Source organism: Typopeltis vanoorti, chromosome 3 (genome assembly GCF_054136105.1).
Source record: "Typopeltis vanoorti isolate ZY-2024b chromosome 3, IOZ_Tvanoo_1.0, whole genome shotgun sequence".
NCBI lineage: Eukaryota > Metazoa > Arthropoda > Arachnida > Uropygi > Thelyphonidae > Typopeltis > Typopeltis vanoorti.
This window is the reverse complement of record NC_143551.1, coordinates 127176125-127203977: the sequence shown is the minus strand read 5'-3', so window position 1 is coordinate 127203977 and position 27853 is coordinate 127176125. Positions and strand designations below refer to the sequence as shown.

General features: G+C 34.7%; 1 protein-coding gene across 1 annotated transcript in view; it reads left to right on the top strand.

Moving 5' to 3' along the window:
- The window catches only part of LOC150108545 (uncharacterized), a 241446-nt gene that overhangs the window by 92353 nt on the left and 121240 nt on the right, over positions 1–27853 (top strand). Inside the window, exon 3 of the mRNA XM_090390486.1 lies at positions 12818–12968. Within this exon, the coding sequence (XP_090246612.1) occupies positions 12818–12968 (151 nt within the window). The remainder of the gene's footprint in view (positions 1–12817; positions 12969–27853) is intronic.

The window sequence follows — 27853 nt, the reverse complement described above, 5'->3', positions numbered from 1 at the left end:
GCTTCTTCAACAACCTCCAGAATATCTTGCCACCTATGTAGCAAGCCATGGCTATTCTAAATAGTCATGACTTGCTATATAGTTCATATTAATTATATATAATTCATACTCTTATTACTCTTAGACTATATTAATTTTTCTAGACTGGTGCAGTCGTTAAAAGGAAAAAATGAATAAATTTGTTTAGAAGAAGTGTCTGAGAGAATAAGTACACCACAATCGTTTAGCCAGCGATAGTTAAATACAAGGGCAGCTTAATGTGTGGTAGGAGGCAAGGGTAAGAAAGAAAGGGGAATAAAACGTTAAGATAGGTGGGCTTAGTGATCAAAGAAAGTAAGGAAGGTTAAGGAATAACGAGAATAGGCGAAACTTTGTGAGTAGTATAAATTTTACATAAGGCGCAGCTCGACAAGGATTGAAATTAAAATATGTAATAAACTTAGAAAATAACATATTTTTACAGACATGTAGTCTGCCAAAAATGCTATACAGATATAATATAAATGGAAAAAGAAGAATTGGAAGACCAAGAAAGTGATAGCATGAGAACCAGAACAGGCCACTTGGCCTAAAATCAATGATAGGAAGATCATTCTTACATTGTCACTTACTTTTAATTAACTGATTTACAAATTAATGAATATTACTAAGTAATTATCAGTCAACCAGCCTGAGTATCTTATTTTTTACAGCAAAATTCTACATGGAACAATTTTTATTAGACATCAGGCCTTCTTTGAAAATGTAAGCTTTTTTTTTTTAACTTCTATAGGACAGTGCATTTTTTCTTTATTTGGCTTATGTACCATATTTTCCATGTAAAAACAGAACATATTGGATATTTTTTAAAATATTCAAAGTATATTTAGTAATTAGGTAATATTTTTAAGATACATACTAAGAAATTATGCATCACTCTCAGTTCCAGGCATATCACTTTCTTCAACTACTTCTGAGTCACTGTCTATATATATGACATCATCCTCAGTTCCATCCATGGTATTGTTGATTCCACATTTCTTGAAGGACTTCACAACCACCTCTTTCTTGACTCCATCCCATGAGTTTAGGATCAATTTGCATACCTCAGTAATGGTTGGTTTTTTTACTCTTCCTGTCAGTGTCAAGTTATTATCTGCTTCTTGCATCTATTTATTCCATTCTTCTTTCATCAGAGCTTTGAAGAGCTTGTTGATAGAAATTTCTAGTGACTGTAGCTGATCTGTAAGTTCACCAGGAATAACTGCTGGCTGTGTTCGCAAATCCACTGTAACCCTTTGTCTTTTCTGTTAATTGTGCTCAGAGCTGATCAAACACAAGCAGAGCTGACCTCTTTGAGAGCCCTCCAGGTCTTCTGGACCAAATCTTTGCAAACCAAATAGCCATGATCTCTTCATTCACCCAGTGGTTCTCATGAACTTGGACAAGAACGACAGGTGGTATGCTCTCTTTAGGATACTTTTTCCTCTTAAAAATGAGCATAGGAGGCAATTTGGTACTATCTGCACAGCATGAAAGGACACCGGTATAGCGTGTTTTTTCATGACCACTTGTTTTGATTGCCACTGTTTTGACCCCTTTCATATCAACAGTTCTGTTGGAAGGCACATCAAAATGGAGTGGCACCTCATCCATGTTTACAATCTGGCTTGGCAAAAGCATATTTTTATCCTCATAAGCTGGTGGCATTTTTTGAGCTGACTTGGTTCATGTTCTCATGGCCAACCCTTCTCTCATGAAGTTGAAGCACCATTTTGCCTTTCCTGTGAAATCAACAATGTTCATTTCTCTTGCAAACCCTTTTTGCATCATATTGAATAAGCTTGGTTGTCACACATATTCCACTCTGACGCTGCTCCATAATCCAAGTCTTAATCCTCTGCTCCAAGTTTGGCCATTTTGCTGGTTTTCCTCTTAAGGTCCTCTTCTTTTTTGGCATCTTGAGTAGTTGTTCTTCCTGTTTTCTCCACTGTCTAATCATATACTCAGTGGAAGGAGGTCTAAACTGTCTCTCTGAAGTTTTATTTCCATGTTCTTTTGCGTAATTGAATATTGAAGAATATGACAATCGTTTTTTATTTTTGGACATTTTTATGGGCTAGTGCTCAAAATATTGTTTATGCATTAACTTACCCCGCCAACGAGTTGCAGATCTGTGAATGCTTTCAGAGTTCTGATTGATTTATTCAGAATCAGCCGTTAATGACGTCGATCGATAGAGTTAACAAAGGCTAGGGATTGGCAGAAACCTGTTTGCGGAGACCAGGTACCAGCAGTTTCGCCATGGCAACCACAGGTCTCTCAACTAGTTACTGCCCACTTATAAGATGACCCCCAATTTTTGGTCTACAAATTTTAGAAAAAAGTATAGTCTTATACACAGGAAAAATACAGCATGTCTCTTCTTCCACACGTTGTCTTCTCTCAGGTAATCACAGATAAGGAAGTGTAACAACAAATTCCCATTTACCAATGAAAGCAATTTTTCTTAATGTCTTACAAAAAGAATGTAGCATAAAAATATGCCTCTTCTTTATTTACATTACTTTACAGTTCAGATTGTCTAACTCCTTCACTTGTTTTTGAGTAATTATGTCATTTATCATATCATTTGCATCCTTGAGACATGAAAGAAACTTTCCTTTGTATTTGTTGATTGGATTTTAACAGTATAGATGCAAACACAGCTTCAAAGCATACAAACAAAGTTTGTTACAGTAGCGAGACAACTGCAATCTGGTGTAACAACGGGACTAGTATGAGTAATTGTAGCATGCAACACAAAGACTAAAGTCCTAATTAGGCGCCATCTAAGTTAAAAAAAAACAAAAACAAAAAAAAAAAAACATATTAATTTAGTCTTAGGATGACTGTCTCCCAAATCTTTGGTAGATTTATACAGCCATACTTGTTGAGGTTTGGAGTATGTTTCAAGGCTTCTATTGATTCTAGGAACAACCTCTCTGACTTGTAAAAGCTTCTGTGCAGTACTTTTGTGTTTTTTTCCAATTGATCCTGTGTGCATGGGTATCCAAAGCATGTCTGCCAGACCTGACTTGCCATAGCGAAAGTGCCGGATATATTTTTTGTGTTCACTGAGGTGGATGTTCACAGTTCTTCCTGTCTGTCCATAGCAGGCTCGATAACATGAACAGGGCACTTCATAGACTCCTGGATATGATAAAGGAGAGAATCTGTCCTTAGGTGAGCTGATGAGAGTTGCCAGTTTCACGTCAGGTTTAAATACAGTGCATAGTTGGTGTTTGTTAAGCACACTAGATATCTGTTCAGATCATTTTCCACACAGTTTCCTTTGTATTGATTTTTTTCAAACATTGAGATGGAGCATCTATTGGGTGTCCTTTTCTGGTACTGTCTGTTTAATTATGTTATTAATCCATCAGCCATAGGATTTACCTATGCTTAAAATTTCATTTTTGGAGATGCCTAACATATTCCAGTCATAAAGTCTTATATGAACTTCCAAAACAAATCAACTAGTCTCCATTCTTAATTTTTTTCATCTGTCTATTACTTATGATGCTTTTTATCTGTCAGTATCCCATGAATCTCTTTGCTGCCTATGTATAGTTTGATTAGACAGCAAGTAACAAGTTAATGATGTCTGCCACATTATCATTAGTAAAACAAGGTTGTCATTACAATAAATAACTATTACTCTACATTCACAGAATTTCTTTAAAAAATTCATTGAACTAAATAGATAAATACTATTTAAATTATTACAATCATACAGCTGGTAGGTATATTTGGATCTAAAATGCAATTTTCTACTTACTTACTGTCCTCTTCTGGCAGGGACAGGTTGAGTCTTGCTTGGCTGGTGAGCTGTCTATATGATTGTAATCTGTAGTTGACCTTTATTGATGTTATCCTTTAGTTCTTGGTCTTTCTTTTAATCTTCCAGACAGAGCAAGGTTGGGTAGCCTTTTTGATGGCATTCTCTCGATATGTCTGTACCATTGAAGTTGTCTTCTTTTGATCTTTTCTATTAATGAGTATGTATATATTAGGTCTTGTCTTACAGTTTCATTTGTTTTGTTTTATTTATTTTTCTGAGACATTTCATCTTGAAAGCCTCCAGTTTTCATATCTGTCTTCTTGAGTGTACAAGTTTCTGAAGCATATAGCACAGTGGGTATTATAATTGCATTATATAATTTTATTTTTAGAGGTTTGGAGATTTTATTATTTTTACAATTTTGCCTTAGCTTATTTAAAGATGACCATGCCGTCGATATTCTATGTTTAATAGTGGTCATAATATTTAAGTGTTCTGTTATTACAGTTCCTAAATAGTTGAATTGTTTTACCTCTTCAATTGTTGATCCATTCAAGGAGAAGTTTACTTTTTCTTCATTTTTTCCAATTACCAAGATATTTATTTTGTCTGTATTTATGGTCATGCTGTATTCTTTAGCCATATTGTTGAGTTTGATTATTAGGTTCACTATTTTTTCTTTCGTGTCCGCTATCATTACAATGTCATCTGCATATTTTATGTTATTAAAGTTATAACCATTTAGGTTAACCCCTTTTTTCCTTTCAAGGCTTGATTAACCATATCCTCTAGGTAGATGTTAAAAAGGTATGGGGAGATGGGACATCCTTGGGCTACTCCTTTACTGATGTTTATTTTATCTGTTGTTATACTGTTAAATTTAATTATTGCTTCTGTGAGTCTACAGTATTTTTCTAAGAAGTCTAGGGTATCTTCATCGATTTGTTTCCGTTTTAATATTCTTAATAAAGTTACTCTGTTTATTGAGTCGAATGCCTGTTTAAAATCTTTAAAACAGTAATAGATATTTTTATGTTCCCAGTATAATTCTGCTAGTCTTTGTATTATGAAGATCTGATCCAGTGGAGTGATTCTTTCTGAAGGCTGCCTGTTTTTCACTAAGAATGATCTCATATGTGCTCTTCATTCTGTTCTGTAATACTTTGGTAAGCATGGCTGAGTAATGTGATTGGTCTGTAATTTTTACAATTTTTCTTATCACCTTTCTTGTAAATTGATATGATAATTCCTGTTCTCCAATCTTCTGGTATTTCTCCTGATTGAATGATTTTGTTGAAAAGTGTGGTAAGGAATTTTAAAGTTGTTTGCTTTCCTTTTTTCCAGAATTCAGATGGAATTTGGTCTATCCCTGGTGCTTTGTCAGATTTCATTTGCTTTAGAGTATTCTCCACTTCCAATGGAAGGATCATTAAGGTGTCATGTCTTGAGTTAGTATGGGGCCTTGTTGTTAGGTAGTTATTGCTTTCATTCTTAAAGGTTTCTTGGTAGTATTTCATCCATATTGCTTTTATCGCATTTGGATTTCCTGTTTCCTCGCCCTGATGGTTGATCATTGTTAGAGGTAGTGGTGAAAAGTTTTTTGGAATTTCTTTGTGTTATGTAATGTGTTTTTGAGTTATGGTGTTTATATGCCTCATTGCATTTTTCTGCTTTTTTATTTAGTCAGTTTTCTTTAGCCTGTCTGCAGAGTTTTTTATCAATTTCGTTTGTGAGTTGTTTGTATTTCTTCTTGTTTTCTTCTGAGGTATGTCTGTTTATTTTTGTTTTCAGTTTTCTTTTTTCATCACATTTTTCTAAAATTTCAATGTTATCCATTTATTATTGGATCTCTTATAAATTCCTAAAGTTTCCCTTGCCGAGTTAATTAATATTTTTTTTCCTGTTTTCCAAAGGTTTTCAGTTTCATCTGTTTGAGTTCGTTTATTTCTTCAATTTTCCATGTGGAGTTTATCAATTCTACTTCTTTTATAGTTGACTTTGAATTTTATCCGCATTGTTACAGAGAGGAGTTCATGGTCTGTATCCAGCTCTAGGCTTTTGAGTGTTGTTACATTTTTGATTGAGGCTTTACATTTATTTCTAATTAGGATATAATCTATACAATTTCATATTTCTCTATCTGGTGAGATCCAGGTGTATTTAAAACTAGGTCTATGGTAAAACATTGTGTTTGAGATGACAAGGTTGTTTTCTTTGCAGAAATTGAGCATAGTTTTCCCCCCTTTCATTTTCGGTTCCAATTCCAAACTTCTCCATTACATCTTTTAGCTCTTCACTGAAAGTTCCGATCTTAGCATCGAAATCTCCGATTATGAATAAGATGTCTCTGGAGTTAGTATTATCTATTTCTTTTTGGAGATCGTTGTAGAATAGTTTGATGTCTTCATTTTTTTTGAAATTTTTTAGATATATATTTCTAATTCTGCACATATGTAGGAGGGATGATGTAAAGTTTATAGATATTTGTAGTGAATTTAATGGATGAAAGGGCATGTATGTGCCTAATGGATTGTACTTGAATGGATTTGCAGTTAGTGTGAAGAATAAGTTTTGTTCACTGAGAGAATGGATGTGCAAAGTCAGATAATCTAAAGCTATTAAGAGAATGCAGTCTCCCTTGAGGCAAAGTGAGTATGAGATTGAGAAATATCATTAAATATTGAATGTAGTTATGAAGTCTGAAATCTGAATAATATTGTTTGGAATTACAGCATGTTTATTATGTCTTTTAATTGTATGAGTTTTCTGCCCAGTTTTCCTGTTTGTGAGATGAAAGACTCAAGTTCCAGAAGGAAAAATCTGTCTGACTCTGTATGAGACTGTCTAATTCACCTTTAATTGAGAAACACTTATAGAGATTCTTCATATCCTAGATGAGATTTGAACTCAAGTTTTTCCAGTCAGAGGACTTTTAATACTTAAGTAGCTGTTGAGGCTCTAAATTTGAACAATGCCCTTATTAAAAGATTCAAGGTTTTGGAGTACCTGTGGGCCCTAAAGGTTATTTTAATGCATATGTACTAATGCCAGAATTTTCAAATAAGGATGAGAAGTTTTTGGCATTAGTTAGCTTGAATTGGTCAAAAATTATAGGCATCAGTGATATCTGGCTAACAAAGCAAGATCTTGTCATGCAAGTAGAATATAAGACATCTTATAGAAATTAAATTGATAATGTTAAGAAATTATATTCTTGTTTAATCCTTATCCAACTGTAAGCAAAGTTTGCAAGTGAAGTATCTTCATGACTAGGCTACTTTTTATATAGAGGCTAATGACTTCACATTAATTGCATTAGTATCCTATATTGCAAAGCACATCCTTTCGGATGGTGTAATGCATGATGGAAAGGGCAGCTACCCAGACCGGTTCAACCTTTATTCGGATCTCATTAGTAGGAGCTATACCCTGAAGAGATATTGTTAAACTGTGAATGAAACTATGTTGTGTATTTTGTTTTTTCATTCACATTTAACATTGTTTATTATATATTAATCATGACTTGTATAAAAGTTATTTATTAATCCTTATTTAAGAATTATTATTTAAGTATTTATTCTGAATTTAATCAGCTATTAATTAATTAAACAATATGTGTATAATTTATTGTAACTTATATATATATATTGTAACGTGAATATTATTATAGTTATCTGTATACGAAATGAAAGAGTTGATTAAGTAGCTCTAATATTCTATTTATTGTGTTTTTATTAACCCAATGTAGTGGTATAGCCTTATGTAACATTAACGAAAATGTTTACGTTTATTTGTTGTCATGGAAACGCGTGAAGTAAACGAGCGCGAGTGGAACAGAGCGTGAGCTTGGGTAAGGGAAAAAAAAAATAAAAGGTAACAAGGGGAGTTGGGACGGAATTTTTGAAGCGAAAAGAAGCAAGGGTATAAACTAGAGAGGTGGAAGTAAATGAAAGGTTCTCAAGGGCAGAAGTTAAAAGGAATAATATTTATAAGCGAGCAAAGACGAAGTGAATCTTATGGTTAGCTGAAGGTGAAGTCAGCAGTAATAATAAAAGGAAATTAATGCCGTAATCGGATAATATAAAAAACTGGACGTTCAGTGAAGAATTATAAATAAATCCAGTTAGTCTAGAATTGCGACTTATTTCTAATTTGCCCTAAGGAGAACTGCACAGTGTTTAATTGGTTAATAAGTGGTAACAAGGATAATTAAAGTACCCTACAGTTGATATCTAGAGTTGTGAAGCGCGATTAATAGTGTTTTAGTTATAACTGTGGAGAAGTCTTATAGATGTGTTCTTAAGTGTAATAAATATATTTTGAAAGTATACTCACAACGTAATTGATGTACTAAGAACTATTTCTGGTAAGGACTGTCATATTGATTTATTTCAATGCATGAAGAATTGAGTGTTAGTTACGCTACGTTTAACCTAACTTTAACTGTGGCAATTCTTCGAGATTGAGAATTGAAAATAAAATTTGCTTGAGAAATATTTACAGCTATTAGTGCCTGCGGTGTTTTTTAAGCGTATAGCATGGCTGAGAAATGCGTGGAAACTGATTAAATAGGAAGTTCTATTATATTTAATTAAGTGAAGGAACTTTGTGACTCAGAAACTGAGAAAGTGTATGTGAAGGTTTGGAAGATTGAACTAATGTGATTGACTTGACCTAATGTTTAACTTGATTCTATTATTTAAAATTAGAAGTAGAATTTATGTATGTGTTATATAGCTTATATTAAATGTTTTATTTTGTTAATCTAATTATTGTGTTTGCCTGAATTCCTTTTTATTGCACCGTTCATAAAAATTCGAATCTTGCGGGAATCCCAAGTGGAAAACAAATACTTCGGCCAGAATAAATGAGGAGACTGCTAACTAACTATGAATTGATCCTGCTATTTTATATAGACTAATCTAATGATAGAGTGGCGCAGTATAATAGAAATTTCCCTACCCTTGGATTGGTGATCAATTTACAATTAGTTGTTTTTTTTGATGAATGTGACTTATAACAAGATGGCGGATTCGAACACGAAGAAGAGAATGTCACAACAATATCAAGGTTGAAGTAATGGAAGTCATAAATGCCATATACAAGTAAAAGTGTCACACCTTATTATTGAAATATTTTGGATTAGAGCTAGTTTATAGAAAGAATTTTTTGTTATAAATTAAATTAAAGATGCCAAGAAATTAAATTCTTGTTTAATCCTCTATCCGAGTGTAAGCAAACTAAATTGTGCATTATGGGATACTAAGGCGGTTAATATGAAGTCATAATTAGCCTCTGTATACAAATAGCCTAGTTATTTTATTTAGCGTATGATGTACAGGTCTCAGGATAATACATACAAATTACATAAAACAGCATAAAAACAATTGTAAAAATCATATTAAAAAAGTGGTACACAAGGTTGAAATGATTAAACATCAGAATTAAGAATCAGGAGTCAGAGCTTAATCCTTAAATCCCGGATCCACTCCAGGGATTCTGGGGTCAGTTTAAAAAAGTCCTCTTTAGAACCTGAGAATGAGTAGATAGGGTACTCAAGCACAATGTGATTGATGGTCTAGATCCCTCTTCCGCATTCACAGTTTGAAGTATCGGACCAGCTCCATTTATGCAAGAGATGCTTACATCTCCCATGTCCTGTTCTGATCCGATTTAAAGTGGTCCAGACATGTCTAGGGAGATTGAAGCCCTCCAGACGAGATGTCGATTTGAAATTGGAATTTGAAGATTGGAGGTACGTTGAAACCAATACTCTCCCCCATGACTCGCATAGGTTGAAGTTCAGGTCGTTTATTTGTATTGCACTCCTCCAGGCAGGGTGCCTGGATTTCAGTCTTTGTGAAGTATGGAAGGAAATGTCTTGGTGGATAGGCAAGGAACTTTCATTATTTTGTCCATAATTTGCTTAAGGCTTGGGTCCTGTGGAGCGAGAGAGGGGCTATATTACTGAGAGTTGGGAGCCAGTAGCCAGGAGTAGATCTTAAAGCTCCAGAGATTATCCCCATTGTTTGATTCATCTGGACATCAACTAAAGAAGCATGTGCACTGTTCAGCCACACAGGAGCACAATACTCTGCTGTAGAATAGAATAGACCAAAGACAGTGCGGTGATATACAGTGTGTTGGCATCAGCACCCCAAGAAGTACCAGCAAGTTTATGCATTATATTATTACGAGTTTTTAATTTTCTGGCAATATTTGCTAGATGATATTTAAATGTCAAACTTCTGTCCAGGATAACTGCTAGGTATTTTGGATGATTGTTAAATTTCACCTGTTTATTTCTGAAGTAAACTTTTGGGATATAGTTGGCCTGGATATTACTGAAATGAAAGGATGCTACTTCAGTTTTGTTCAGGTTAGGTTGTAATCGGCATCGTCTAAAGTATTTATCAAGTACAACCAGATCTTCAGTTAAGGTGTTCTCAGCTTTTTGGGATGTTGAATGTTGAGTTGTAATGGCAATATCGTCAGCATACACGAATCTCTGTGATGCTGTCTCTGGGATATCACCAATATATAAGTTAAAGAGCAATGGGGCAAGAACTGACCCTTGAGGTAGGCCATTTTTAATCTTAAAGAATTTACTTTTGGATTCATTGAGAGATACTTGTATCCATCTGTCTGCTAGTATTTGATTAATTAGGGTGGCTAGTTTTGGTGATGGGATAGTTTCTAGGAATTTTAAGATAAGACCCCTCTCTCCACACTGTGTCATAGGCAGCAGAGAGGTCTACGAATACCGCTGTTGTTTTCAGTTGTTTTTCATAACCGTTCTCTATAAAGGTTGTCAAGGCCAGTACTCGAACGCAACAACTTCTATCAGGTTGAAGCCAGCCTGTTCCTGTGGAGTTCTGTTATGTATACTTGAAGAAATTCTGTTGTATAGCATTCTTTCGAGAAGTTTCAGGCAGATGCTTAACAAGGCGATAGGACAGTAGTTGGAAGCAATTGTAGGGTCTTTGCACATCCAAAATAGCCTACTTGTGAAGGCACTTAACACACAGACTGTTTGCTTGCTTACGCTTGGATAAAGGATTAAACAAGAATATAATTTCTTGACATTTTTAATTTAATTTATAACCAAGTGAAATAAACTTTCTATAGCTACTTCTAATCCAGAGTATTTTAATAATAAGGTGCGATACTTTTTCACTACTTGTATATGGGGTATATATGACTTCTTCATTACTTCAACTTAATGTGAAGTCATTAGTGTATATACAAGTAGCATAGTTGTGAAGACACTTCATGTGCAAACCTTGTTTGCTTATACTTGAATAAAGGATTAAACAAGAATATAATTTCCTGGCATTTTTAATTTAAGGCATCTTATATTTTCTAGGAGAATAGAAGTTCAGCAAACAAGTGAAATTGAGGGAGCAGTACTTTAAAGCAGTTTTGCTGCTATAGGCAAGTTAGAACAAAAGGACATACGGATAGCATACATCACAGATTAGCTCAGTAATCATGAGGACTTCAACTGTGGGGACATGAATTGGAATTGGGAAAGGGCATATGGAAGGAAGAAATGAAATTTATGCAGCTATTGAGAGGTAATTACATTCAACAGCATGTGATGGAAGGCTATGGAATAGTATCAGAATTTGTCCATAACAAAAGTAACAACTTGTGTTTGATTTTGGTGTGATTGTGATGTTTTGACCTGAGATATGGCTAGGCTAGCAAGTGGAATTTTCAGTTATGAAGAATTAAATGGGGAATGGCAAAGTTGGTGATTATGACAAACTCAGGAGGCAGTTTTGAGCAGAGCCATGGCTTAAGAAACTGCAAGGGAAGGATGCTAGTAATTCAACACATAGCATTTGTAGATTACCAGAAAGACTGACAGAATCTTAAGGAACAAACTGTGGACCACACTCAAGAATCTGAACATTCCAAAGCAGCTGCTTGCTGCAATAACTATCATGTATCAACACAACCAAAACAGTTGTAAGAATAAATGAAAAAATTACAGAATGGAAATTAAAAAACAGAGGGGTCTGTCAAGGATGCCAAACATCATCACTCTTATTTAATATCTATATAGATGAAATAGTAAGGAAATGGAAGAAAAATATAAATCCAGCATTTGAACTGGATCGCAGAACTATACTTAATACCCTTTTGTTTGCAGATGACCAAATAATCATGGTATGCAGTGAAGATAAACTCCAAAGATCAGCATATACCTTAAACATACTTACTAAAAAATTTGTAATACAAATTTCAACAGACAAAACAAAAATCACAGCTTTAAAGGATCTTCGGTCAGAAGTAAAATCATGATTGAAATAAAGTAAAAGAAATTGCTTCAAATACCTTGGATATGCTATATTATATACAAAAGAGGTTGACATTGATATCAAATTTCCAGCTTTCTAAAGATAACAGGAATGAGCAATAATATTTTCAAACCTAACCAAGTTCAAAAGCATATAAGAATAAGAGTATAAAGTTTTGGCAAGAACTTCTCTACTGTAAGGAAGTGAATTACTGACCATAAAAACTGCAAAAGAAAAAAGAATAGAAACTGGAGAAATTAAATTCCTGCCAAGGGCAGCAGGCTAATTTAATAAATATGGTTGCATTAAACTTCCCAAAATTTGGGTAACACTAACACTTAGAGATCCATTTTCCTTGTGACAGCTTCTTCAGAAGTCATAATCATTTATGTTACCAAGTGTCAAAGCAAACTTCAAGTAGCAGCATGGTTGCTGGTAGTACAGCTGGTACAGGATATGATAACATACACTATAAAGGATTTTATTATGAAGGTGAGTATGTTGGCTACTTAAAATGTGTTTTACTTTCTTTTATATAGTCATTGTTCATCCACAGCTGTGATGATATGCCTATTGTTACCATTAAGAAATGCCAACAAATAAAAATTGAAATATATATATATTTTATCTCATGCACATATCTATAATACCAAAATTTTTTTTTTACAACATGAATTTTGTTAATTCTCGTTTTCAATTTGTTTTTAAGGTTCAAAGCAGTTTCATTTATGGGAAATGAAGAACTTTCTGCTGCTTGGGATAAAACAAAAAAAGATGCTAAACGACAGGCTGCAGAATTAGCAGTAAGAAGACTTGTTGCCAAAGGTAGTTTTGGGAAATGGAATAACCTCACTCCGAGTGTGAGTTTTTTTTTTTTTTTTTAATAATCATAATAATAAATTTCATCTAAGTTATAAATGAGGATTTGGTATTATATGTAATGCTTTCTCAAAATATTAGGAAATGTGTGAATGTAGGACATCTTCTGTCATTCTCTTAGACAGATTTGTCCTTTAAATTTCCTTTCATTAAACTACAATTAACTAATTGTTGTTTAATGCCATTAGCAATAACACACAAGTTCTGTACATTTCATGTCATTTTGGTACTGTTTAACCACACAGCCAACCATATCGATAAAATACACACTCCTCATACACTTCGTATCCATCATATATTTCAATGTAATATCAATGGTATTATATTACGGTTTTAATATGCACTTCACATCCATGCTAACTTTGACGTCTATAGACATTATGGCCGGTTGGGTGGTTAAAACTTCCAAATTCATATTGCAATAATTTGACTGCTGGGCCTTTGAAGTTTTTGAAGTCAGTAAATTGGTTATTGAATTTAGTGTTATAATGGACTGCATTAAAAAAAAAGGTACTTCAGGTATTCAAACATTTGAGAATCTATCTTTTTTTGAAAAGTAGCTAGATGTGTTTCCAGGGTAATTTCTGGCCAAGTTTATATCACAACATTTTCTGTCAAAATTGAGTGCCTCAAGAACCCTAAATGTCTCCACTTGGAATGGGCCTCGAAAATCTTGTAGTAATCTTAGAGTTTCTGTCAACAATCCCACGATATTGTTTGTTTTATATATTGCCTTCTTAGCACAATCACTTGAATTCTTTTGGCCATTTATCTTGGAGAGGAAGTCTTGATTGTTTTTAGTTGATGCAAAAGAACTCTTTTTTTTTCCCAGTGTTTTTAATACTTTCTAGTCTCTTTTGCCATCAGTTTTATGCTGTTTCACAAAACTAAAAAGTGTAGTTTGAGTTTCTTTTCATCTATTGCACTAACAATGAAGGAAGAATTTATGTAAATTATCCATAAAAATAATTCAATACGTAAGACAAATAATAAAATTTAGGAAAACAACAGAAAATGGCCAGGAGAACACTTTTCACAATGTTGTGTCAGTAATGTGATCCTGTCTCTGATTCTAACCTTTGCAAGATAATTGTTTTTTTAAATAACACTATTAAAAAACCTTTTCATCAGGTAAAATGTTCAAGTAAATAATTACATTGAGCTAATTCGTGTTGTGAAAATAAATTTATGCCAGTACTGCATTACAACTGCATACATCGTTAAATTCCTGCCATGTACCCTCAAGGGGTGTACAGGATTGATAGTGCTAACTTCCTATCTACAATTTTCCTCCAAATCAGTCTGTTACTTGTCAAGATTCCAACATTATCAGATCTTATATTTCTATCATCTAAGGCACTTTGTACCATATCAATCCACCTATATCTTGGTCTTCCTCTGGGTTGTTTTCCTGCCAACCTGGCAGAGAACACTTGTTTTGCTAACCTTTCCTCGTCCATTCTGTTTAAGTGACAACTGAGATTAGCTCTGCTAACACATTCCTGGATACTGACAATGTCAAGTTCTTTCCTAATATCCTCGTTATTAATGATATTGCCATTGATGCCATCTGTTCACGCCTATAATCTTTCTCAGGACTCTCATGGCCTCTATCTGCGTCTCTAGTCTTTCATCAAGTGTTTTACTTCTGACCCAGATCTCAGATCCATAAGTTAAAACTGGTTTGAACACTGTCTTGATACAGCTAATTTAGTGGTTCCGACTAATTTCTATCTTATTCCATATGAATTTATTCAATTGACTTCCTACCATACCAGCCTTGTTGATTCTGTTGTCTATTTCTATATTTAATTTACCATCTTCAGTAAAAATCGTGCCTAAATAGCTGAAATGTTTTACTTGTTCCACAGGTTCTCCATTCACAACACAGTTGACATTTTCAATGATTCTGCCTATTTTCATTGTCTTTGTCTTTTTATTGCTGACCTTCATACCATATCTATTACAACAGCTATTCAATTTAGTCAGAGAATCTTGTAGACTTGTAGCAGATTTATTTAGAAGTATAACATCATCCGCATAAAGCAAAGAGCTGACATTAACATCTCCAATTTTGATATCATGTTTAATACCACTTTCCTTCATAATGCGATCCACATAGATAATGAATAAGAGAGGGGATAATGTGCATCCCTGTCTCACACCAGATTTAACATTAAACCATCTTCCTACTTCCTTCGATTCTAACTGCTGACTTACAACTCAAATAAAGACTAAGTATTGCTTGTTATAATGCCCCATTGACACCATATAACTGTAGCGTATTGAATAGCTTCTCTCTTGGCACCTTGTCATATGCCTTTTCCAAATCGACAAAACTTAAATACAGATCTTTGTTATATTCCCATGATTTCTCCACTATTTGTCGTAAAGTGAAGATCTGATCCTGACAGCCTCTATTTGACCTGAATCCAGCTTGTTCTTCACTAAGCTTTTCTTCCACAATTCTTCTCAACCATTTCTCAAGTATACTTGCATATATCTTGCCAGTATACCTCTGTAATTCTCACATTGAGTTTTATTTCCCTTTTTATATATGTGTACTATGAGAGCTCTACTCCGATTATCGGGAATTCATCTCTCTGTCCAGGCATTCTGAACTATGCAGTGCAGCCACTGTAAGACTTTTATACCACCATACTTCAGCATTTCTGATCGAATATCATCTACTCCTGCTGCCTTTCCACATTTCAAGCCTTTGATGGCTTTTTCTGCTTCAAGTATGGATATTTTTTCCTGACTGCATGCCTGGTCAGTGTTTTTTACCAGTGTGCTGTCATCACTGCTTGTTTCATTTAGCAGTTGTTCAAAGTAATTACTCCATACTTCAAGGATATCTTTTTCTCCTATTTTCATGTCACCTTTATCATCTCTATCTCCTTTTACAGTACTCTTTCTTCCATTCCTAAGCTTCTTCAACAACCTTCAGAATATTTTGCCGCCTTCTTGATATTTATTTTCTGTGTTCTTGCCAAAGTCCTCCCATGACTTTTGTTTAGCTAGTTTTACACAGTGTTTAGCTTTCTTACATTTGTCTCTGTATTCTCTAAGAGCACAAGCTGACTTATTTGCCAGGAACTTTTGATATGCTTTCTTCTTTTCCTTCACTGCCTCTTTAACTTCCTGTGTCCACCATGGAGTTCTAATTTTTCTATCCTTGCAGACAACTTCACCACATGCCTTTCTAGCTGAATCAATCAGGGTTTTCTTCAAGGCTTGCAACTGAATCTCCAAGGTTTGATTCCTATTCTCAAACTCTTTCATTTTTTCTTCAATAATCTTTGTGTATTTTAGTCTACAGTTCACATCTGAGTGCTACTCAACTTTTATTCGCTTTAAAACTTTCTTACATGTTATTCTTTTCAATATGAAATTCAATTTTATCCTTCTTAAGACTAAATAGTGATCACTTCCAATTTCAAATCCTCTGTACACTCTGGTGTTCTGCACCAGGGAGTAAACATCACTATCAACAATAACATAGTCAATGAGACTTTTCTTATTCCTTGCCTCTTCTCTCCATGTGAATTTGTGCACATTTTTATGTTGGAACATAAAAGTATTAGTAATAACCAGTCCATGTCCTGAGCAGAAATCCAACAGATATTTGCCATTATTATTGGCTTTGCTCTTTTCTCCAAATTTTTCCAAAATATTTTTGTATGTCTGACAATCACTTCCTACTCTGCTATTTAGATCCAACAAGGACCAACTTTTCCTTTTTTATTGTGTCAGTTGCTTTTTCTAAAGCCTGAATAAATTCCTTCAATTCTACCTTAGTAGAACCTTCTGTGGGACCATAGGCACAAATAATTCTCGTTGTCCAGTTCCCCATTCTCATATTTGCCCACATTACTCTACTTGAGATTGCATGCCATTCTAGAAGATTAGCCTCGTATTTTGTGTTGAATACTATGGCTACTCCTTCTTTTCCTTGATTGTCATTGCCTGAATATAACATTTTGTATTTATTGCTCAGAAAGATCTCACCAGTTTTTGTCTTTTTTGTTTCAGTCACCCTAGTATGTCGATCTGGTACTTATCTAATTCCTCAGCTAGCTCCATTTCTTTGCCATTCAGGATTCTTATGTTGATAGTCCCGATCTTTAACTCTGATGATGTTGAGTTGGGGTGTGTTTTCAGATTTGTTCCAGTAGCTGACTTTTCGCTGGTTACCTGGCAAAAACAACGGCAGCCCCTTGTTTAACCAGGATATGCCCCATCCGGCATGAAATTTTGTCATGCTCTACTATCATTTTTATTTTGGTTTAATGAATAAGAATACAATTTGGTCGGCTAAATTCCAAATTGCCAGCCCATCCTCGTTCGTTCAGTATCCAGGTAGATACCCAACAGAGTGCACCATGAAAAGGTGAGGATTGGACATTAGGTCAGAAGCCCTGAGCGGTTCTCTGTATTCCTTTATAGGCTATGTGGAGGTCTCCTCTCAGTTATACAGCTTTGACCTTTAAGCACCCCTACAGCTGCATACTTAAGAGTTAAAGAGGGCATTGGGGGAATAAGAGTATAAATTTGTCTTGTTTTATGTTACACTTGGCAATGAAACAAGTGAAAGTCGGTCTTTTTTTTTTTTTTTTTTTTAAATGTTATGTGTTATTTTTATAAGAATGGTGATGATTTACAAGTTATTCAAAATAAAATGTTTGAGAATACTTGGTTATTTATTTCAAAATTAATTTGTAGATGCAGAGTAGGCTTAAGTTTATAAAAGATGATGAGAGATATATAGTACCCTCTGTTGTTATAAATTTGAATTACTTTATATTTTGGAAACAGCAGTGAGGCATATCCTTGAGAATATTCTTTGTGCAAATAAGTTTTAGCAGAGACAAATGTGCAGGAAAATGTATTCCTTGTAGATAAACTTATGTAGATAAAATATGAACTGACCATCTGTTACCAGCCATATAAGAAATTCGCATCCCTTATCTGCTCCACCAAAGACCAGCAACTGCCCATTAAACCTACCTGGAGTGTACCAGATCTCTTGCAGTTGTAAACTGTCCTACTATGGCCAAACAGGCAAGACAGCGAATATCAGGATATCCGAACACAAAGACTACATCCAATTTCACCAATACTCAGGACTTGCTGACCATGCTCTAGATACTCACCTAGATACTCATTTCAGAATTATCTGGAAGAAAGCCACTTTATTTGCAGCAAATATAAATATGGGAGATTGTTCCTGGAATCAGCCTCAGCCCTGAAAAAACTTCCCAAATCTCAACCAATTTGGGTGCATGAAACTGCCCCAAATTTCAGAAGCTTGCATTCTAAGAACATCAGCCCAAGACAACCCAATTTAGCCTGCTAGGGGGGAGGGGGCACCTTCAGGACTCTAGGACCATCTTCAGTTGCTTTCATCAGCCTCATTTGCTCATTGTTAGTGCCTGCATTCACATATCTTTTATGGCAATGTAACATTGCCAGAATATAGGAAAATATTGATTAAAGTTTTTTAATTAATATTTTAGCATATGTTATTTCCTGAAAAATTGAAAGTCAGGAAAATGTATATATGAATAAGACACAAGCTACATGACACTGCACATAAGTATGCTAAAGTATAACTTCTCTGTTAACTGTTTACCCTAATCTGATCTCTGTAAATTAACTTATTATATTAATAAGTTAATTTACAGAGTTAATATAACATATAATACTATCTCCTGGTGTTGAAAATAAAACTTCTTTGTTATATTTATTGGAAGGTGTCCATGATCAGGTAACTTGATAGTGAATGAGATGTTTTAATTCACTATCAAGTTATCTGATCACGGACAGATAACTTAGTATCACGGATGTGGAAAAAAAAAAAGTGTAAATTATGTGAAGAAAACAACATAACATATTTTGCACCTTTTTTTCCCACTTACCTCTGACAACTCGCCTGTGGCGAGTGGGCAAGTGGATTTCTTGAGCCCTGGTTATCAGATACTAATATTTTTACAGCAGTATAAATTGTATTGATCTTTTCTTTCTTTCAAGGTTACACAGTGGTCAGCATTCATTGCGTAGAATTTATGGAAACCAAAATACATGTATTAGAGCAATTACTTTACTTAGCTAAGAAAATAACACTTGAAGTTTTACCTCTATAATCAAGGTCATCATCAGGAAAATGTATATATGAACAAGACATAAGCTACATGACACTGCACTCAAGTATAACTGCTCTGTTAACTTTTTACACTAGCCTGATCTCTAAATGGTTAACAAAACAGTTATACAGTAAACCCTCGATTTAACGGACAAAATTTTCAGTAAGTATGTCACGTGAAAATTAACACCTGTTAATTTTAAAATGCTTTTAACCAAGATTTTCTTATAATTAAATTAAACAGGTTATTTTTTGTTATTAATTTCCTGTTATTTTTAACAAATTTTGGCGAGTAGGCCATCATATAATAAATTTAGTTTAATCCTTTTTCCAAGTGTGAGCAAACAAAGTTTGCGCCTGAAAGTATCTTCAGGACTCAGGTAAGGTGGTGTAACACCAAGGCGACTCCTTGCAAAGGTGGAGCAAGCTACTATCACTCCTATCTGAGTATCTCCCATAATGCAACCAAATGAAAAATAAACTTTCAACATCTTTCTCTAAATCCAGAGTATTTTATTAAAAAGGTGGCACACCATTTGGCAACTCCTATAGGTAGAGATGACCTTGCTAATGCTTCTGGCTGGTATCTCTACTTGGGCCTGGCTCCCACTGAAGAGACCTCAGTAAAGGTCGAAACTAGTCTGGGTAGTGGCCCTTCCCTTAATGCATAACATTAGACATATCCGCAAGGAAATGTGTTTTGCATTATGGGAGATACTGAGGAAACTAGTCTGGGTAGTGGTCCTTCCCTTAATGCATAACATTAGACATATCCGCAAGGAGATGTGTTTTGCATTATGGGAGATACTGAGATAGGAGTGATAGTAGCTTGCTCCACCTTTGCAAGGAGTCGTCTTGGTGTTGCACCACCTTACCCCAGTCCTGAAGATACTTTCAGGCGTAAACTTTGTTTGCTCACACTTGGATAAAGGATTAAACTAAATTTATTATATTCTAATCAAGTGAAAAATAAACTTTCAAAGGCCATCATATGCTGGAAAAACGCTGTAGTAATTTAGCCAACATAAATGAGTCACCACCGCTCATAAAACATGTTTGGCGAATGATTAGGACATGATCACACCAACCGCACTGTAATTGGTTCTTTTGTCGCGTGGCGTAACTTTCTGCGGCAGTTTTATTACACACATTTTCGTAATTTTAGGGAGTTAATTATAAAAAAAAAAGCTGAATTCAAATGTTCAAAAAAAACTTGATAGTTTTTCAAAGCAGGATTACCTAAATTAAATGCCTCAACATCAAACATTACCTTCACGTTAACTTATCTAAAAGTGTGTAAAACATTTTTTTTGTTATTACAGTGCTAATATTGATAAAATTGCAGTATAATGTTAGATATTTTTATTTTAAAAAATTCGCAATTTAACGGATTTCTGGAGGGTTAAATTGAGGGTTTACTGTACTTTAGCATACTTATGTGTAGTTGTAGTGTTATTTAGCTTGTGTCTTGTTCATATATACATTTTCCTGATGATGACCTTGATTATAGAAGTCAAAATGTCAAATGTTATTTTCTTAATTGTAAGTAAAGTAATTGCTCTAACACTTATGCTTTTCTTTTCATTAATTCTACACAATGAATAATGCTGACCACTATGTAATCTTGAAAGAAAGAATTGTCATAATCCACGGAGGATTCTTAAATGAGTAGAAAGGCTTATGTGTGGCAGTACATGTCAGTTTTTTAACAGTATTAATTCACAATACAAGAATAACAAGAAAATATTTAATATTTATTTAACTTATTTGTTGGTATTATGTCCAGCATCTTTAGAGCACAAAAACAGTTTGTCACAGTACACGAACATCAACAATTAGTTAACATTAGGAAATTGCAGTGTACAACACAAGGAGTCCTAAATATCAGCAAGTAAGTTAAATAAATAATATATATATATATATATATTTTTTTTTTACAACAGAATTGAAAAGTGTTTAAGTTTTAAAAGGAATGTAAGTTGAGCAGCATCGGCATTCAGAAGTGAACTGTTGACTCAAATACACAAATATTGAGGAAAAATTAAGGGTTTGAAAACAAGAACCAAACCTTGGAGACTGGCAAGCTCTAAAGAAAACATTGTTAATTGAATTAGCTAGAGAGGCATGTAGTGAAGTTGTCTGCAAGGATAGAAAAATCAGAACTCCGTGGTGGACTCAGGAAGTTAAAGAGACAGTCAAGGCATAGAAGGAAGCTTATGAAAAGTTCCTGATAGGTAAGTCAGCATGTGTTCTGAGAGAATGCAAAGAAAAATGTAAGAAAGGAAAGAGATGTTTAAAACTAGCTAAACAAAAGTCATGGGAATACTTTGGTGAGAATATAGAAAATTAATGTCAGGAAGGTTGGCAAAATATTCTGGAGGGTATTGAAAAAACTTAAATGAAGAAAAGAGTACTGTACAAGGAATCAAATGACAAAAGGTTCTCGAACTTAGTCATTCTAGATTTCTAGAAGATGTCAGATTACTTTCAGTGATTGCTAAATGAAACAACTAGCAGCTGCTCTGTGTTAAGAAATACTCAACAAGAATGCAAAGCCATCAAAAACCTGAATTGTGTGAAAAGCAGCTGAGATGATATTTGATTATAATTGCACAAATATGGATGCATAAAAGTTTTACAGTGGCTACACTGCATAAATCAGAAGTCTTGATTCCAAGGTTGAATTCCTGATTTGAGTAGAGCTCTCATAGCACCCATTTGTAAAAAGGGAAATAAAATCGAACGAGAAAATTATAGAGGAATTTCTCTACTTAGTGTTCCTGGTAAAATTTATGTAAACATATTTGTAGAATGGAAACAAAAATTGTAGAATGGAAACTTGGATAAGTAAGATAAGATAGTGTTAGATTCAAGCCACATAAAGGTTAGGATTGAATTTTCATTTTAAGACAAATAGTTGAGAATTCATGGATATATATCAAGGATTTATATTTAAGTTTTGTACATCTGGAAAATTATATTGCGACAAGATGCCAAGAGAAAAGCTGTTCGAAATGCTACAGTCATGTGGTTTAAATGGGGCATTGTATCGAGCAATACAGTCTATGTATGGGCTGTATGTCAGCAGTTTGAATTGAAGGAGATACAGAAAGTGATTTGATGTTCAATCAGGTGTGAGAGAAGGGTGCACATTATCCACTGTTATTCATCATTTATATGGATCTTATTATGGAGGAAAGTGGCATTAAACCTGATATCAAAATTGGAGATGTTAATCTCAGCTCTACTTTATTCCGAAGACATTATACTCCTAAATAAATCCAATACAAGTCTGCAGGATTCTCTAACTACGCTGGTTTTCATAAGTTAAGAACAAAGAGAAAAATTTCAATAACTCAGGATGGGGAGGGAAGCATACGAAGCTCAGGTACATTATGTAAAAAGTGATGCTGTATTTAGTTATTTTATACAAATAAGTGGCACTATCAGCAGCATATGCAAATGAGCCATGGCATAAAAGTAGGCATTTTGGAGGGGTTTTCCATTTCATGTCTGGAGTGAGAACAAGACATTTTGAGATAGCAGAAACCTTGGATAATTCCACAAGACATCATTTAAATGATAAATTCAGGTTGTGAGCCATCATAAGACTAGATGCTGGTCAAAATCAGGCAGAGGTAGAAAGATGATTTCGTGTGAGTCATTATGTGGTTCACAGACTGTGGAACCAATTCCAACAGTCACACAAACAGCATCCCATAGATACAATGAAGGAAAGCCATGGGCTACAACTGTAGTGAGTGACTGATCTCTCTTTGATTACCTGCTTGCTACAACAGAAGTGCTATCCCAAATCATCTACAATCAGACCTTGCATTTGCTACAGGAACGTTGATATCTGCTTCTGCCTGTACACAGAATGTTTCATGAAGGTGGTCTATATGCTAGGCAACCATAGTATGTGTGTCTGTACCATGCCACCAGCGAGAATGCTTGAAATGGACCAGGCTGACTCCATGTCGACTGGACCGATTGGTCTTGGGTATTGTTTATAGACAAGTCCCAATTTTCTCTACAAACTGATACCATCCCCCTCTGATATCCGTGAAAGGCACACTTATTGTGGAGGTAGTGTAATGTTTTGGAGCCATCTTGTTGGGTGGATGCACAGACCTGTATGTGCTTCCTAGCAGAACCACAAATGCTGCAATTTATGTAGATGAGGTTTGGGTGAAATAGGAGAGACATCTTACAAGATAATAATGCTTATCCTCATCAAGAAAAGCTTGTAGATCATTATTTTCAATAAGATACTACCATATCTATGGACTGGCCAGCTAGTTTCCTGACCTTAATTCTATTGAGCATGCATATCTGGGATGCGCTAGATATATATGTTGCTGCTCTCGAACCCCTCTCCCCAAAACCTTGAGGTGGCTTAGGAGAGCTTTGCTGGAGCAATGATTGTTATTACCAGCTGAGCTCCCAGATACCATTACAAACAGTATGGAATATTGTGAGTGCTATGTTGTGAGGAGTGACAACAATCCTTATTGAGGCACTTTGACAATCTCATTTTGGTGTCTTGTTTTTGACCACTCTCCTCATGTACCAATTTTTTTTGAATGTTTCTTTCATATTTCATATCATACTGATTTTCACCAAATTGAATAAAAATTCATCATTCAGTTTTTTAGTTATCGTGATTCTTAAGTCTGTTCCTTAATTTATGGAAATCAGTGTGAACTGCCATAATAAATTTGCAATAAAAATAGGCACTAAAAAGACAAGGACAATAAAAATAAAAATAGGCTAAAACGTTGAAAACATCAACTGCATCCTGAATGAAGACACAGAGAAGAAGTAAAACATTTCAGCTATTTAGGCACAATTTTGAGGGAAGATGGCAAACAGAATAGGAAATAGGCAATAGAACTAGCAAAAGATTCAAGTGAATAAATTTATATGAATAAAATTCACTGTTGATTATATTTGGTGAAAGTTTATTTTTCACTTGGTTAGACTATAATAAATTTAGTTTTTCAGGCGCAAACTTTGTTTGCTCAATCCTTTATCCAAGTGTGAGCAAACAAAGTTTGCGCCTGAAAATATCTTCAGGACTGGGGTAAGGTAGTACAACACCAGGCAACTCGTAGCAAAGGTGGACCAAGCTAACATCACTCCTATCTCAGTATCTCCCATAATGCAAAACACATCTCCTTGCAGATATGTATAATGTTATGCATTAAGGGAAGGGCCACTACCCAGACTAGTTTCGACCTTTATTGAGGTCTCTTCAGTGGGAGCCAGGCCCAGAAGTGGAGATACCAGGCAGAAGCAATGGCGAGGTCATCTTTACCTACAGGAGTTGCGAAATAGTGTGCCACCTTTTTTATTAAATTAAAGGATTAAACTAAATTTATTATTGTTGATTATATTTACGTAATATTTTTATGATTAATCACAGAATTTTCACCCAGTATTAAAGGCATCTTCAGTATCGATGTCTGGTGGAGATAGCATGTTCCTCAAGTCCCAACTGTTCAGGAATATGGAATTTAATGTAACCAAAGTGTTCGACAACCAGATGATAGCTCTCACTTCTCCATTTTTAGAAAGAAATCCCATACTGGAATTTACGTTTAGGATCTTTCACGTCATCATCAAAAGTCTGGCACCATTAAGACTGGTACATAGAGCTCATTCTATGTGCTCTACTGAAGTGCTGCTATCACAGAAAATAACATCAAGTGCACCTTCTTTACTAATGGTTTTCCTAAGTCTTATGTCAATAAAATCATTAATAACTACAGGGTTTTCTTCTCGTCTACTTCCAAGAGATGGTCCATTGTGTCACCATTTTTTATGTTAAAGGTGTCTCTGAAAGAATAGCCAAACTACTCAGATCTGTTGTCCTACAGATGTCCTTTGGCCCAACTTAGTCTATCGAATTCCTTGCCTGTGTGGATTGTTATATTTTGCCAAACTGGTAGATCAGTAGCGATACATAATTACACCTTAGTTACATTAAATTCCATTAGGATGAACAATTGGGACTTGTGGAACATGCTATCTCCACTAAACATTGAATCATTGGGAGGAAGATTAAGGTCCTTCACAAAAGTAACTATTTTATGGAACACTTATTCAAAGAAATTTGGGAACCCTTACTACGTCTAGGGGCACGCCAAGGGTATTTGCCACCCAGTTGCAAACTTTTATTGGCTGCCCCTAATACTGCATTGTATAATCCAAATTAGATATTAGCTACATAAAATGCCGCCCGGGTGCGGTCACCCCTTTCACTCTCGGGTTGGCGTGGCCCTGACTACACCATCCAAAACTGAACAGAAGTAATGGACTGAAGTTATTCCTATTATATGAAATTGTACTTCTCCATACATTCTATAGGCAATGGTTATTTTAATATTAATTATCTCTTGTTTAAAGTTGTATGGTTAGCAACTTAATATCTTTTAGACTATGTCATTATTATCATGCATGTGTGGCTCATGTGTTTTCATTGTTGAGTCTTCCAGTTTCTACTTGTTTAACTCGAAAGTCATCTGAAAACACTCTTGATACTTGGGTGAAAATTCTTTAAAAATATTATGTACATATTATCAGTGGTGAGTTTTATTCATCTAATTAATGGCTTACTTGCATTCTCATTTGTCGCATTATTTATGAATAAATGCTTATGGAATATGAGAGAAAATAGTCACAAAACTAAACTTAGTCTTGAAAATTAAACCAATTTTAACTTACATCTGAGAGCTGGGTTAGAAAATAAAACTTAATCTCAGACAGGATACCACAAATTTTAGAGTTCTGAAAAAGATTAAGGAAGTGAACAGATGGCATCAGTGGCAGAATCATATCAAAAACAAGGCAAAGAAATGTAATATTGTTAGTATTCAGAAATGTTTGAGCAGAGCTGTCTCAGGTGGTATTGTCACTTACACTGAGAGAGAGGAAAGGTTTTCAAAATAAATGTTGTTGTTTTTGTTGTTTTTTCCAGGATGGCAGGAAAAAAGATCCATAGCAAGACTCTCTTAGTGGATAATGAAGTGAAAAGTTCTTTAGAAGACTGATTATAACATCTAATGATTTTGGAGTCCACAGAAAATTAATTTGGAGGAAAATTGTTGACAGGAAGTTAGTGATTATGTAATCTTTTCTTGTAGTACTATCATAATAGCATGTACCTCCTGGGGAATTACATACAGGAATTTGATGATGAAGATGACAGACAGACCAATGGTTGAGATATAATGAAAAATGAATAATAAGCTTAAAAAGCATAAGATATATATATATAAATAGAGAGTTATACAGAGTGATTGAGTTAACTCCAAATATACGAGGATTGTTTGAAAAGTTTGGTAAATTTCCAATAGACGGCGACACAATTCGTTCATTCATTCATACTAGTGTCGGCATGTATCATCTTTTTCATGATCCATGGCAAAATTTTAGCTACGTGCAACTCATAGTTCTCCTTTGGCAAACATTTAAAATGACTGTTCTCATTCATATTTATAAATTTAGGGACACAAAAACATGTGTTGAAAAGATTATTTTATTAATTATTAATAAAATAACACTACATTTTGACCTCTGTATCGAGGGGTTTAAAAGAAAGAATTTAAAATGACTGTGTTTGCATTTTTCATAAAAATGGAGAAAAACAAGTTTCGTGCAGTGATAAAACACTTATTTGAAGAAGTGGATGGCTGCGCAGATCAAAGTCGAGTTACATGCAGTTCGTGGGGACTGCACCAGCATTAAAGACTATTTATTTTTGGATAAATGAGTTTAAACGTGGTTGTAAGTCCATCGAATGCTCCGGATGCCCGACTGAGATCACTATGAAGGAAATGATTGACAAAATCCATTGTATCATTATGGAAGACTACCAAGTGAAAGTATGTGAGATTGCTGAGATTGTAGACATCTCAACTGAATGGATGTATAATATCCTGCATGAAAAATTGCACATGAAAAAGCTGTTTTGCTGCGATTGTTGACTGTCAATCAAAAACATATGCAAAAAGACATTTCAACACAGTGATTAGCAATGTTTAATCGCAATTTGCAGGATTTTTTGCATTGATTCATGACTGTAGACGAAACTTGGATCCACCACTACGCACCTTAGTCCAAGCAGCAGTCAAAACAGTGGACAATGTTTGGTGAAAGAGCACTGAAAAAAGCAAAGATCATTTTGTCAGCTGGGAAGGTGATGGCCACTGTTTTTTGGGATTCCCAAGGAATTATCATGATAGAGTATAAGACAATAACAGGAGTTTGTTATGCGTCGTTGTTGGATCATTTAAAAGAAGAACTGAAGAAAAAACAGCCAGGATATGCACACAAAAAAGTGCTCTTTCATTAAGACAATGCACCGTCCCACATATCGGTCGTTGCAATGGCAAAATTGCACGAATTGAGGTTCGAATTGGTTCCATATCCACCGTATTCCCCAGACTTGGCCCCGTGTGACTTCTTCCTAAACTTAAAAATTTGGCTCGGCAGGAAAAAATTTTCTTTAAATGAGGATGTCATCAAGGCTGTCAATGACTATTTTACACAATTTGATAAATCCTATTTTTTAGATGGGATGAAAAAATTGGAAACTTGCTTGACCAAATGTGTAGACCTCGATAGAGACTATGTTGAGAAATAAAGGTGATTTTTTCCAAAAAAATGTTTAACTTATTTTTTTACCAAATTTTTCAAACAACCCTCATAGTAAAC